Source organism: Dama dama, chromosome 11 (assembly GCF_033118175.1).
Source record: "Dama dama isolate Ldn47 chromosome 11, ASM3311817v1, whole genome shotgun sequence".
In the NCBI taxonomy this organism is placed as follows: domain Eukaryota; kingdom Metazoa; phylum Chordata; class Mammalia; order Artiodactyla; family Cervidae; genus Dama; species Dama dama.
The window spans coordinates 27,028,996-27,043,944 of NC_083691.1; the positions used below are offsets into that span (position 1 = coordinate 27,028,996).

Sequence of the window (14,949 nt, forward strand, 5' to 3'; positions counted from 1 at the left end):
ATTATGAGCAAAACTTGGAAGAAAAGAAATTCCCATGTGTGGGTCTTTTGAATTTTCTGGAAAATACCCATAATCCAGCACTACAGTTACACACACCAACTCTGAAGCTAGAGAGCCTGGAGTCAAATCATGCTTGTGCCTACTGCTAACTGGGTATCACTGGCAAGCCAGCTGATCTCTCCAGGCCTCAAATTCTTCATCTAAAAAAAATGGGATGGTAATCAAATTTACCTTCTAGCACTGTGAGGATTAAATGAGATAATACCATATCGAACACTGAGCACAACGCCCGGCTGTGTTATTCACCTTATTCAGTCTCGGAACCAACCTAACACTCACTTGTTTCAGACCTTTGAAGAAAAACACCTGTTGACTGAACCACAGCACCCTTAACCCTCTTCTACTTGCTGAATTTCTTGTCCACCTCCCCAACTTCTCTACTGGAGGCCAGGAACTGTCTTTACTTGTTCCCAAACAATATTTGCTGAATCCATGAACAGATGAACTTTAGGTAAATAATTTTATCCACCAAGAACCTTCCTGATCTAAATATCTATCAAGTACAGTTGTAACAACAAATAAACACCTCATACAAAGGTGTTGCTGCTGCTGCTAAGTCACTTCAGTTGTGTCCGACTCTGTGCGACCCCATAGACGGCAGCCCACCAGGCTCCCCCGTTCCTGGGATGCTCCAGGCAAGAACACTGGAGTGGGTTGCCATTTCCTTCTCCAATGCATGAAAGTGAAAAGTGAAAGTGAAGTCGCTCAGTCGTGTCCGACTCTTAGCAACCCCATGGACTGCAACCTACCAGGCTCCTCTGTCCATGGGATTTTCCAGGCAAGAGTACTGGAGTGGGGTGCCATTGCCTTCTCCAACAAAGGTGTTAATGCATGTTAATTCCTTACCTTTTTCTTCTGCACTCCTTCCTCCAAGAAATTTCTCATGTTATTTCTTTTTCCTATCTTATTGACATACAATTGGCCTATAACATTCTATTATTTTTAGGTGTACAACACTCATGTTATTCCTTAAAATTGTATGCTTGAAGGAATCCACAGTTCAGATAAATATTTCCTGGGTCAACGAGGCCTCAGAGGGAACTAAGATATGACAATATTCTTTTCTTTATGGCTTTGCATGAAGTAAGTCAGGCAGAGAACCTGGTTTCCCTCAGTCTAACAGCCCCTACCAGTAAACCAGGCAATAGTACTGCAGTGATTCTTCAGCCCAGTACCAGATACACACAGACTGTGCCCAGTGTGTCAAGAGTTTTACAGTACATCTAACCAGTTTAAATATGTTTTAAAAATTCTTCATAAGTATCAATATAATCATGTCAATATCATCATTTTAAGCATTCCAGAATTCAAGGCAATCAGCAACTATGAGCCTGTCTTGAAAAAAGCTGTAATGATGAGATCCAGCCAACTACAAGATTAATCAAAATTAAGAACTCATGCACAGAGAAAATATAGAAAAAGGCTGATGGCAGCTTTCATTTAAATAAATATAAGACTAAACAACTGGAAAAATAGGGTTAGAAAACAAAATGTAAACATTCTAAATCTTGACAAAGTAAAAATAACAATATACTTAATGAAAAAAGGAGAGAAAGAGGGAGAAAATGTAAGAACATCATCTTTTAGAGTGCACAATCAATAATATCAAACATTTAAGATGTAGTTTAAAAGCAGTAATTTTTTTAATTTCACTAGTTTCTTTAGTTTTTTCATAGTTTTCCTTCTTAACCCAGAAAAACAGCAACATTTGTGGTGGGAAAAAAAAATTATCTGAAGTTCTACAATTCCTTCAGATTTACTGCCGCATTGTTAAAATTAAATTGAACACTAAAAAAGTAGATTATACAATGATGCCACTTTTATAAAATTATTCCTGTTTATCTAATCCATCATATCAAATCTATCTTTCCATATATTGGTTACAGTTTGCCAGTGCAGGAGACCTAAGAGAAACGGGTTCAATCCCTGAATCAGGAAGATCCCCTGGAGGAGAGCATGGCAACCCACTCCAATATTCTTGCCTAGAGAAACCCATGAACAGAGGAGCCTGGTAGGTTACAGTCCAAAGGGTCGCAAAGAGGCGGACACAGCTGAAGCAATTTAACATGCAATCGTTAAAATATCTAGATTGCAACAGAACTTCAGACCTTCCTTTTTGATGTTTGATTGCTGAGAGCTTTTAAGCCTCACCCCCACCCCTTCCCCTTCTGCCTCACATCTGGACAAGGTGCTAAGAAAGTGTTAAGTGTTCCATCCTTTGGTGCCACAGGAGTTTCAAACCACACATAACTCTACCTACTTATGGGAACCCTCACTCTAGCCCCACCCTCTAATTACCCAAAAAACCCTAGCCTGTCTCCTTTCCTTGCTCTCAAATCAATTTTGAACCAGCTTAGGAAAGCTGTCCTTTCTCCCAAAAAAACCTCACTATGTAGGTAAGATCTTTTTACACCCTTTTGGTATGTCTGTGGTGTTAATACTCTTGACATGCAAACAAAATTTGGGGTGGGGGCCATTTCTGCTGCTTTTGTGTGGTCATCAAATACAGAAAAGACTGGATCACAATAAAAGAGTTGCAATTTACATGATCAAACTTTAGCTTGATATTTATTTTAATATGAAAACATGTTATAAAATGGAACATTTCTGGAAATTTAAAATCTACTCTCCCAATTCCAAAAAACATACATAATACATAGGAAAATAAACACTTTGGGAAAATGAAAGTAAACTTGCAATATATTCTCAGAGTAAAAAATTCTCAAAGAATTTTCAATGAAGGTCAAAGTAGAAGTTCAAAAATTATCTGGAATTTAGAAACAAGATTACTTTATAAACCTGAAAATAAAAATGGAAGGAAGGTGGACCTCCAAACAAAAAGTTACTCAAATATTCTAGAACAAGAAAAAGACTAAAGAAAATTATCAAATATTTCTTCAGCATTCTCTGTTATTAACATAAAATAATGACAACTAACTACCCTTTTTGAGCTCTTGGTCCTAGCACTCCACTAACTTGCTTTCTACTCATTATCTTACAAAGTAACAATCCTGTAAGAAAGGTACTATTACTACCCACATTTTATAGAGATAAAAACAAGCTCATAAACAGGAAAGGAAAATGAAACTTTAAAAGAGGAAGGATGCTGTCTAAAGGTTGTGTGACGGACAGAGGAGAGCTGGAACTCTGTAACCCACACTCCTAACCAGTACCCCATACTGCCCAGGACAAAAACAAATTCCAGTCAAGCCAACAACAGAAATGTAACTGTTTCTTAATAAGAATTACCTTTAATATCTCATCCAAGAGAACAGATTTAATTTCTAAATCCTCAAAGTTACATATATATCCAGAAGTCTGAATGGGTTCCTTTAAAGACAAAAACAAATGTTATGTTTAAAAGTACAAAATTTTCCTTCTTTGACTTATCATAATTTTAAATTTTATTATCAAAATTCTCAAAACAAAAAAAGTAGAGAGAATGTCATTAACATTCACATACCTATCATCTAAATATTAACAGTTTGGAGATACACTTTAGTCAATTTTTTGGCTAAAGCATTTTAAAGTAAAGTAAATCTAGAGACATCATGACATTTCACTCCTATTTCAGTACGTATCTCTAAAACATAAGGATGTTCTCTTACATAGCCACATGATGATGATCACACTTCACATAATCAGTATTAATTCCCTAATGGGATCCAGCATCAGCTTCTGAATTAATCCAAAGATGGTTTATACAGTTTGATAATTCTCATTCATTCTATGTAACAGTAGATTTAATTCTTAATGAAATCTGTATCTAAGTGTGTGTGTATATATATATATATATTTATATATATGTATGTTGTATATATGTATGTGTATATATATATATTGATATATATATATATATCAAAGAAATCTCATACCATGAAAAGTATGTCCTCTGTAACATTAGCCAGAGGGTATTGTTGATAGATTCATTTTCTATATGAGATTTAATTTGCCAACATGGAAATACATGAGCCTGCTACATGTCTCTTTCTTGTCCTGGTGTTAGACAGGCTTGTAGAAATAAAGGAGAGCAAATGCATATTATAGTGTAAAGTAGCTGTCCTAAACCCCTAGTGGAAAAAATAGGTATAAATATTATATAAAAAAGAAATAAACTCCCAATATAATTACTACCTCCAAGAACACTGCAAAAAGAATAGGATAATGTCTGATAATGAAAATAACTCAAGAAAGCAATTTTTCAAAATATGTATAAAGTCATAAAAAAAATAGAAAGTAACCTAAAATCCAAATGCAATAATGTATCAGATTTATAACTCTGAAAGTTAGTGCTTCATATATAATAGAAACTTAAAAATTATAGTAATAGGAAGACACTAAAAAGATGAAAATAAGTAAATATTGAATGATGTTTAGTCTGCACTTAATATGTCTAAGTTTAATACTGAGGCTCTTGGAGGTGTATTATATATGTTCATTAGGTTTTAAAATATATATTTTCTTTACAAAGTAGAAATTGATTAAAATTATATGAGAAAACTTTATAAAATCCCTACACTACCTCAAAAAATCATATTACATAAAGGCAAATAGTATGCTTTTATGAACAGAAAGAATCAGAACAAAATTTAACTCACAAAAAAGTACACGTGGTAAAATATTTCCTATAAATTATAGGAGCCTCTTCGAGGCTTTCTTTTGGTACTACATGTAAACCAACTGTACCTGTATAAAAAGGTTCATCACTAGAAAATTTTTTGTTTCTAGCTAGATAATTGAACAAAGCAAGACAGACAAAAGATAAAGTCATAAAAGATGACCTGTGGATAAAAAATAATACCAAAAACAAAGAGGAAATGAGAAATAGAAAGGTAAGGTGAGTGATCAGACAGGATCAAGACGGCATAGGAAGACCCTCTGTCCCTTTAGGACAGAATACGATGTCCTAAAGGAGTTCAAGTCAGTCCAGTTTTGAAGAGTTATGTCCTCATGTGCTAGAGGCATGGCAAGCAGGGTAACTGACCAAACAGGGACCACAGCCAGACAGTGTTCTCATCTGAATGAAAAAAACAGCTTAGCATGGTTTATAAAGAAATTCAGTCAGTGGTTAAGTTTTTAAGAAATTCACCTACCTCTAAATCTAACAGAAAACTGAAGTACTTGCCAAGCCAGACAACAAACTCCAAAAATAAATAAATAAAAGGTTGTTCTTTTGAAACTACTTAAGAAACACTCTCTACTAAGCAAAGATTTGCCCTGGTCCTGGACTCCCCATGTGTGCTGCACACACATTACAAACAGCCAGGCACAATCCTCTCACTTCTCCAGGCACCTGATTTCAAAATCAGTGTGAGTAGAGCCAACAACGGATAATGGACCCTCACATTCAAAAAGTATTTCACTTCCATCCTCAAGTTTATCCCATGATTACCTGCCAAATTTTCACACTTGGTTCTTTGGAAAGGTCAAGTTTTCTTTAAACCTTTGAAAGAAAGCTGTGCTTATACAGTTAAAGGCAACACCCTGAATGCCCTTCCTTTGAGCCACTGGTGGTGGGAGCTGCTCAGCTGTGTCCGAGTCTTCATGAGCCTGCCTGGCTCCTCTGTCCTTGGAATTCTCCAGGCAAGAATACTGGAGTGGGTTGCCATTCCCTTCTCCAGGGATCTTCTGCACTCAGGGACTGAACCTGGGTCTCCTGCACTGCAGGCAATTCTTTACCGTCTGAGCCACCAGGGAAGCCCTTTGAGCGATTACTCAGGGTCTAAAAATACAAAGATCCACAAGACACCTGGCTTCCCTGGTGGCTCAGACGGTAAAGCATCTGCCTGCAATGTGGAAGACTCAGGTTCGATCCCTGGGTTGTGAAGATCCCCTGGAGAAGGAAACGGCAACCCACTCCAGTACTCTTGCCTGGAAAATCCCATGGACAGAGGAGGCTGGTAGGCTACAGTCCATGGGGTTGCAAAAAGTCGGTCATGACCGAGTGACTTCATAAGAAACCTAAAAGCTTTAACAAAGCCTTTGAGAGCAATTTACATCAGGTCACTGGCCAACCCAAAGGTCCTTAGTATATAATTTAGGATTAAAACTGAAAATAGTTTAAGATATTAAAAGGGCAAATAGTTTACCACTAAATAATTACAGAAGAACTTCAGTAGCACAGGGGCCCCAGCATGTAATTTTTTCCCAAGAAGGAAACTACAGGTCCAAACAAACATTAGTTACTGCCATAAAGCACGTTATCAAGTCACCTCTTATTATTTCCTCTAGTGGAGTACAATAGGAGTATTGAAAATTCCAAATTGAAAATCCACAGGTAATTCAAAAATTGTTTAAAAAGATTTATCTTCTTAATTATGTTTTGATTAGGCTACCACTCAAATTTTGAATTCCCAAACACAAAAGCTAAGAGTTACAGAGCAGACTGACAGGAAAGTTCAACATCTAAAAATCAGTTGATGTGAGTCACAAGTAGAAAATAGAAAATATAACTTTAAAAATCAAGTGAGAAAGGAGCATTCTGACACACCAGAGAGAGTAGATTATTAGTCATAGTCCACAAGATTATCAGGATGAGAAAGAACATGGATTACTGGCTGATAAAGTTCATGTAAATATAAATGAGACAAAGGTAAGCACAGACAGGCAAAATAAAATGAAAGGCCAAGGGAATTTCAAAACCACTTTTTGGTTAGGTTGCCTTAAAGAGCAACTTTGGTAAATAAGACTACAGATTCTCTTTTTTTAAAACTTTGACAAGGGAAGAAATAAAGACTCTACAGTTAGTGACCATGGTTCCATCTTTTAAACAGAACAGATAAATGCTTAGAAAGTACCTTTCAGTGAAAGGAGAGAATATTTAAAAGATAAATATTAACCCCACTTAAGACCAAATATTTTTGAGTTCCACAGAAATGTTCCTATTTATTTTCAGAATTCATGCAGCCAACACCAACAAATTTCTTAAAGAAACAAAAGAGAAATGGCCAGGTTTTGGTTTTTGGCTCATTATTTATGTACCATTAATGTTCATTTCTTGGTTTTACCTCAGGATCCAAGTTTCTGAAAACATACATTCTTGTCTTCTCCATGACTGCAAACAAATCAGGATTATCTTTGGCCCATTTCATATCCCAGACATCTCTTCGCTCCAATTTTAACAACTCGCCAATGACTTGCTGTCCTGTGCTGTCTGTCACTCGAGCATCCAAGTCAAAGAAGGTTAGAACTCCTAAGATGTCGATGACAGCGAGGCGGCTACAAGTAATGAAATTGGAGGAGGGGAAGAAACAGTACTCTAGCATTCATGAATATAATTACCTATCACCATTCTTCAAAATAAGTTCATCAGGACCCAGGAAGAAGGTAGAAATGGCTTTAAATAATTAACTTTAAGCAAACATTTATAAATTTGATAGAAGACATGGGGTGCTTTCCATTTTGCTTCCTTGAGAGAAAAAAGTATCCAAGGGACTAAAGCAACTGGTATGCAAATAACCTAAAATATTACAGTACAATTTCTATATTTTGCCCAATTAAAGAAAAACATCTTTGCCCAATTAGAGAAAAACATCTATATATATGTGTGTGTGTGTGTGTGTATATTCCTAATAAATATAATATTTAAATACAAATATAGTATAGTAAAACTACACTCAACTAGACAAGTTGAAAACAAACACACATCTTTGCATTTGTTACATAAATACAACAATCCCAGTGGATGACAGTCTACCTGTGGAAAGTTTTCAGACTTACCTAGAGTTGCAATTCAAGGATAATTGGTAGGCTTGACAATTAAGGGAGTATTTTTGAATCAAACCAACGTTAGGAAGACTGTATCTCTGAAAGGTGCCAGATTCACGACTCTACAGAAAATATTTTTGATTACTAAAGCCTATTTACCATAATAACATTAAATTACAACTACAGGTCTCTCTATATGTTCATACATTTGCTCCAAATCCAAAGTGGTAGTGTCACAGTGAATTCTCAATTCTGATACTCATAATGTTCTGAGTACATATTTGCCTCCTAACTTAATTAAAACCTTTTTTAAGTGGCTGAAGATGATCTAATTTTTTTCATGCAATATCCAAGGAAAAAAAGTCAGAAACCTAGAAAACTAGAAACCTAATTCTTTTTAATACACAAAGTCTTATATCACATGGAAGACATATCTAGGGTTATTTACAATTGTCTAGGTTAATATTCAGGGTACAATGAAAGCTAACATATACAGCACCTACTGAACTAAATTTCATATACATGAAAAATAAATATAAGACCACCATAGGAATACAGTTGTCACTGAAAGTCTATGTTGTCATCTTGCAGCCATCTCTTATGATAACAGTTTGTGGCAAAGGGCGAAGATCAGAAAGCAGTGGTACAGTGAGTACTATTTCAATGTGTTTAAACACAGAACAGAAGGTAAGTTTCCATGCAACTCTGTGCAAGCCTTAAGGCTGACAAATCAACAGAGCAACAGACAGCGAAATCCTGCTGTGCCTGGGGCCATGGCAATGGGAAAAAACAGGAGGCTACCCTCAGCCCACCATTCCCTCTCCCTTTCTACCAGGGGCAGCTCTCTCCTCTGAGCATGCTTCTGCAGAGGGCCTGTCAGGAAGACTAGGGAGGGCAAGGGACTGGTAACGAGGGCGGATATTTTTTTAATGTACAAAAGACAGGTACAGGCTTTAAAAGATTTAATATACTGAAGTATGCAATCAGATTTTGTTTTTGAAAAAGTAGGTCCTATGACTTTGAGTTTGAAAATGTCATGGTTTTAAAAGCTGTTTATATTTCAACAGTGGAAAGTTTTCAATGCATAAGGTATCTTTACCATTAAAATTTTTGCTAGTATTAAAACTGTCTGAGTGTTTCTTATAGGGAGACTCTCTCATTTAGGAATTAAGACCATTGTATGGTTGATCTAATTTGCATTTTCTTTTTATTTTTTCCTGCAAATGTCAGAAAAACAACTAATACAACCGAAAAATGTGCTGTGTAACAAAGAATATAAAAAGAAAAGACTCTCCACAGAGCTGATTGTAAGACAAACTGCTTAAAACATACACCAAATTCATTTGGTGAGAAAAATGAATACTAAGTTCTTAAGATTTTCCCCCATAAACTTAGCTAATGTCTAAAGAATGTAACTAGAACTGGAAATATACACACTCAAGGATCTATTTACATAATTCAAATTTAATGACTCTACCAGCTTTACTATATTCAGCATTTATTTCTAAAATCACTATTTTCAAATATCAGAGCTCAAGAAGAGACACTATAACATTGATACACTGATTTTATTTGAAAAATTCAGCAAAAATTTGCCACGGACTTCTTTATTTTCTTGGCTAGCAAACACACTACCTCTTCAGTCTAAGTCTTACGAAAACAGCTGAGCCAAAGCACTTTCTCCAGTATAAAACAAAGCAGGCTGCATAGAGAGGAAACTTTCCAAGACCTACTGCCACTGTCCAATCTATTCCACACGGGCCAATCTTTACAGGGCTCATTCAACCCAGTGACAGACTCTCCCCACCTGGCCATGAGTCTACTACTTTCACAGTTAGTTTTTGCAAATGATTAACAAATTATGAGGCAACCTTTAAAACTTTATTTCTTTTGTTGGACCTAGTAAAACTTGAGGTGCCCATAAGATGAGATTCAAATCCAAAATATATTCCTTTGCCCTATTTTCACCACGTAAAAGATTACTGTTCACAGAATAAGTTCTTTTTTTAACCACTTACCACAATCAAGGTCTTATCAGATGCAGTTATGGCACAAATCGGATCCCTTGTGCCCTAAAATAAATCAATGTTACTCTTTATCAAACATTTATTGAATGACTGATCTGGTATAAGGTGGTATGCAATTCACTAAGCAGTATACTTCAGCTATATATTTATTAACTTAACCACTATTTACTTACTGAGCACCTACTATGTGACAGACATTGAAGTGCTGGGGATTCTCGGATATAATCTTTGCCCTCAGGGATTACTCAAAAGTCTAGTGGGGAAGACAGTGGACCCGGCGCCTCACAACAGTACAGTGTGATCAGAGTAGAGGTAAACACAAGAGTTACAAGAACGCAGAGGGAGAAGCCTGAACTTACACCGAAATGGGAAGAGGGGCAAACCCGTGAGCTTGGTTGTAAAAGATGAACATTTAGCAAGAGGGCCAGATATGCCAAAATAAAGAAGGGGCAAATGGTATGGCACTGTTACAACCTGGGTGGATCTTTAAAAAGAAAAAAAAAGAAAAAGCCATTCTCAAAAGGTGACATGCTATATGATTCTCTTCGTAAGACATTCTCAGAGTGACAAAATTATAGAGATGGAAACAGATTAGTGATTGCCAGGGGACAAGGATAGGGGTGGAGAGTGAGTATAAAAATGAAGAAGTTGCATGAGGCAAGTTCCTTTATGGTGATAAAGTTACATAAAACTACATGTAAAAACTAGTGAAAACCGAATAAGGAATTGAGTTGTCGTCTAGTTCACAGAATCATTACCAATGTCAGTTTCCTGATTTTGATATTATACTACCATTACATAAGATGTCACCATGTGGGAAGCTGGGTAAAGCGGTTTTACGTGCTATTTTTGCAACTTCCTATGAGCCTAAGATTGTGTCAAAATAAAAAAAAAATTTTAAATCAAAAGAAGAAAACAGAGCAGATCTAGAACAAGTTGAATCAGAATAGAAATTTTTAAAAGAATTACTAGAATAATATGCTATTCACTGGAAACAAATTTTTTCATGTCTCAAAATAAAATTACAGTATTTCCAAATCTATGGATATTAACATATGCTGGCACTAATAAAATCACCTACTTGAATGGCTTTACTATAATCAAGCACACCATCCAATGATCCAGAAGGAGTATCATCAACATGATAAATTCTGGAAAAAAAAATTCAAATTTCAATGACAGTGTAAGTAAGGTTTATACTATTTCATGATCTCTGGAACAATTAAAGGACTGGATGACACCAATGAATACTGTTATTTAATATTAATGTCCTGATTATTTTAAAGAGTTTTTGACACAGCTCAACCTTATAAAAGCAGAAACTACCTACCACATGTTTACTAGGTATGCAAGTGCCATGTTCCTGAAAGCTGGGCCAAAACTATATCTGGACATTGAATCACAGATTTCCAATGAATTTCAATAAGCCACTAAAGATATTTCCCCTTACTCTCCCAATGAACATTGGGAGGAACAACTTCTAAAGCACCAAGTGTCTCTGTTATTTCTCCATAATTTCCTTTCTATTGATATGCTTAATAAAAGTAAAACTTATTAAGTGTAGTTGGGAAGCTCTAGTTAATGGGATTTTTGTTCTGAAGTAAAGAACCTTCCCCTAAGCTTCTGTGATAGAAAGAGGCACCACTTCAGGTGTACTGTCTCTCAGATACCTTTACTGTAACACTTATTCACACCACAATATCGCTGCGAGTTGACTTGCTTTTCCCCCTAGGCGGTGATTTTCCTAGAGGCAAAGACTACATCTTTAGTGCCTGCCACACACTGTCAGGCACTCTATAATGTCTGCTGAAAAAAACATTAAAATGAATGGAGGAACAGAGAAGACTCATCATTGAGTAGCTCTGAGGCCCTGTGCAAGTTACTTTTCTGAGCCTCAATTTGTTTATCTGTAAAAGAAGGCTAACAATTCGCCCTTTGCAGGACTTTTGAGAGGCGTAAATTAAATAATGTTTGTAAAGCACACATGTACAGAGCTTTTGAGACACTGTAGCTGTAATATAATCATAGGAAATTAAGCCATTTTCTACTTTTAAAATATCATTAAATTTTATCATTGTTAAATTGAAGTCACATTTGTATTTTCATCAATATAAGGAGATCGAATGTTAAATAAATACAGGTGACAGAACTGTATGAAACATAGAAAGGTATACCAATTTAGAGATAACCATATTTCTACTTAATACATTTCCATTAAGTACATACAGTTAATAATTCTACTTAGTTTTCACAAAGTAGAAGTCAAATATTAGAATAGGAGGTCTCTCAAGAGATCACCTGACCCAAATCCCTTTATTAAAACAAGTAGGGTGCTACGAGAAAGGCCAATCTTGAGTCAAGGGGCTCAGAGCTAGATAAACCTGGCAGTATGTCCCACCTCTGCTTACCAGCTGGGCACCTCTGTGTCTGTTTCCTGTGAAACAGGAATAATATGAGTACTGACGAGATGCACCAGTATCTGGCACGCAAGAAGTAATAAGAAGTACTCAATCAGTGCTGGCTCTTATCACCATCGCCGGCTGTGTTTTACAGATGACGAAACTGAAGTTCAGAGACAACCGGCCCAAAGTCATTAAAACCAGCAATTATATTCCAGACAGAAATATACGGAAATGATGCCTTCTTTATTTAAACAAAAACCGGAATCGCTTTAGCTCGTTCACGGGGGACACTCACTCCATGGAGAGGCTAGACTTTTCTTCCCCAACCTTGTCCTAAGATCTACCTTCTCCCCACAAACTCCAGGTCTCTTGTTATTACTGCTATGACTGCCACATGCTCTCTTCAAAGAGGCCAGAAGTTATTTGCACTGAATCTTTCACGAGTACCGAGAAGACAACATAGACTCTCTTTCAACTGTTAGACTCTCTTTCAACTGTTTTTTTTTTGCCTGCTTCCATATGAATTCATATATCCAAAATACTTTTACTGGGGTTATATCGCCTACCTTAGTACACAAGTGAGGCATAAAAGGAAGGGAAGACTGCATTAAGACCTCAAATATGTTTGAAGGGAAACGATTTGAAAAAGGCAACCTGAGATTTCTGAAAAGCCTGCTTGCTGCCCACAACCACCAACACAGGCCTGTGCCCTCATTAAGAATGATCAGGTTAAAATTACTCAACCAAATGCTTTGCTTAAAGGCTCAGGATAACAACAAAAGAGCAAGAAACATGGAATATCACTAACAGAGACAACATAACTTACAAAACACAGTAAGTGCACTGCAATACTTACTACAAAGAATCCCTCCATCAGGGCTCCTAATTTCTCCATGTAGTAGAGTCATCTTTACCCCCACTTATAAGAAATAGTTCCAACCCCCAAAGCCCCTGGAATCCAAGGCAAGAGAAAGAAGGTGAGGGACCAGTTCTGCCCACCTACAGACTTTCTCCATATCTGTGTCTAAGAACCTGCCTCTCCTGTGATGATTATGACAACAGAATCACCCCACTTTCATAGAAAAACCTCTACCACTAACCCATAGGAATGAAGTTTTGTTAGACATTTCGATTTCAATTGAATAATCACATTTCAGTGTAGCATTACAACTGTAACATGGCGAGAGCAGATGAGTGAGAACGGCCATTCCTTATAAAAACAGAGGCTTCCGGTCTTTATCGCTAAAGGCTTTTTTTATTATACCACATGCTACTTCTCTTTAAACACACAGGGCTTCCCTGGTGGTCCGTGGTTAAGAATCCACCTGCCAGTGCAGGGGACACTGGTTTGATCCCTGTTCCAGGAAGATCCCACATACCACGGGGCAACTAAGCCCGTGAGCCACAACTCCTGAGTCCGCACATCCTAGAGCCTGTGCTCCACAATGAGAGAAGCCACTGCAATGAGAAACCCATGCACTGCAATTAGAGAGTAGCCCCTGTTTGCCGCAAATAGAGAAAGCCCAAGTATAGCAACAAAGACCCAGTACAGCCAAACGTAAAACTAATTTAAAAAATTTAAACACACAAATCTGAAAGATATTCAAATTAATGGAAAAATATTATTTCTAATAATCAAAAGTATTTACGGTTCTCAAGCATGTCAATTTATAAATAGCTATGTCTGATTTAAATGTGATATGGTTGAGCCACTAAAATATGTGCATTAAAAGATATACCTTTCTCTCCCTTCTTTTCGAGGCCGGGTGATCTGATTAATTTCCAATGCTGTAAGCTTCTTTGCCACACGATATTGCCAGATATAAAATGCTTCTTTCGAAGCTGCTATCACATGGGTTTTGGTCATTGTAACAAATAATGGCACTATTAAAAAGAACAGAAAGACAATTTGGTTACAATTAGAATCACAAAAGGTTTGTGCCACAAAAGACTTCAGTGATCATGAGTCTAACCCCTTATTTTACAGATGGAATATTCCAAACACAGTCTAAGAAATCAGAAGAATCAAAAGCCTGTAGGACCATACAAAAATATCAACTCAAAAGGGATCAAAGACCTAACTACAAAACTCTTAGAAGAAAACTTATGTGTAAATCTTGGTGACATTGGATTAGGCAATGATTTCTTAAATATGTACCAAAAATGAAAGCAATAAAAGAAAAAAAGGAGATAAACCAGAGTTCATCAAAATTAAAACATCTGTTTGCTCCAAAGGACACCATCTAAAAAGTGAAAGACAATCCACAAAAGGAAGAAAATATTTGAAAATCAAATATACGATAGGGAATTAGATCTAGAATGTCCAAATAACACTTATAACAATAATATATCACAATAAATTGGATAATTTATTATTATCCAATTAAAAATTGAGCAAAACATCTGAATAGACATTTCTCCAATGAAGATATACAAATGGCCGCTAAGCAAATGAAAAGAGGCTCAACATCATTAGCCATGAGGCAAATGCAAATCAAAATCACAATAATACTTCACATCTACTAGCATGGCTAGAATCCAGATGTCAGACAATAATGAGTATTTGCAAAAATGTGAAGAAAAGGTAGGAATGTAAAATGGTGCATCCACTTTGAGAAACTGCTTGGTAGTTCTTCAGAATGGTAAATATAGAATTATCATATGCCCTAGCAATTCCACTCCTAGGTATATACCCATCATTAATTTAGAAAAAGATATTCTTCAAAGTTCCTTCTCACTAAGAATATATTATC

The 14,949-nt window shown here is 36.3% G+C and overlaps 1 protein-coding gene across 4 annotated transcripts in view; it reads right to left on the reverse strand.

Annotated features, from left to right (window-relative positions):
- Positions 1–14,949, reverse strand: part of WDR35 (WD repeat domain 35) — a 53,367-nt gene that overhangs the window by 11,166 nt on the left and 27,252 nt on the right. For all 4 annotated transcript variants that reach the window (XM_061154856.1, XM_061154855.1, XM_061154858.1 and 1 more), the window contains 6 exons: positions 13,936–14,080; positions 10,876–10,945; positions 9,786–9,839; positions 7,780–7,889; positions 7,068–7,278; positions 3,310–3,390 (listed from right to left, as the gene is read on the reverse strand). In XM_061154856.1, coding sequence (XP_061010839.1) covers positions 3,310–3,390; positions 7,068–7,278; positions 7,780–7,889; positions 9,786–9,839; positions 10,876–10,945; positions 13,936–14,080 — 671 coding nt within the window. The remainder of the gene's footprint in view (positions 1–3,309; positions 3,391–7,067; positions 7,279–7,779; positions 7,890–9,785; positions 9,840–10,875; positions 10,946–13,935; positions 14,081–14,949) is intronic.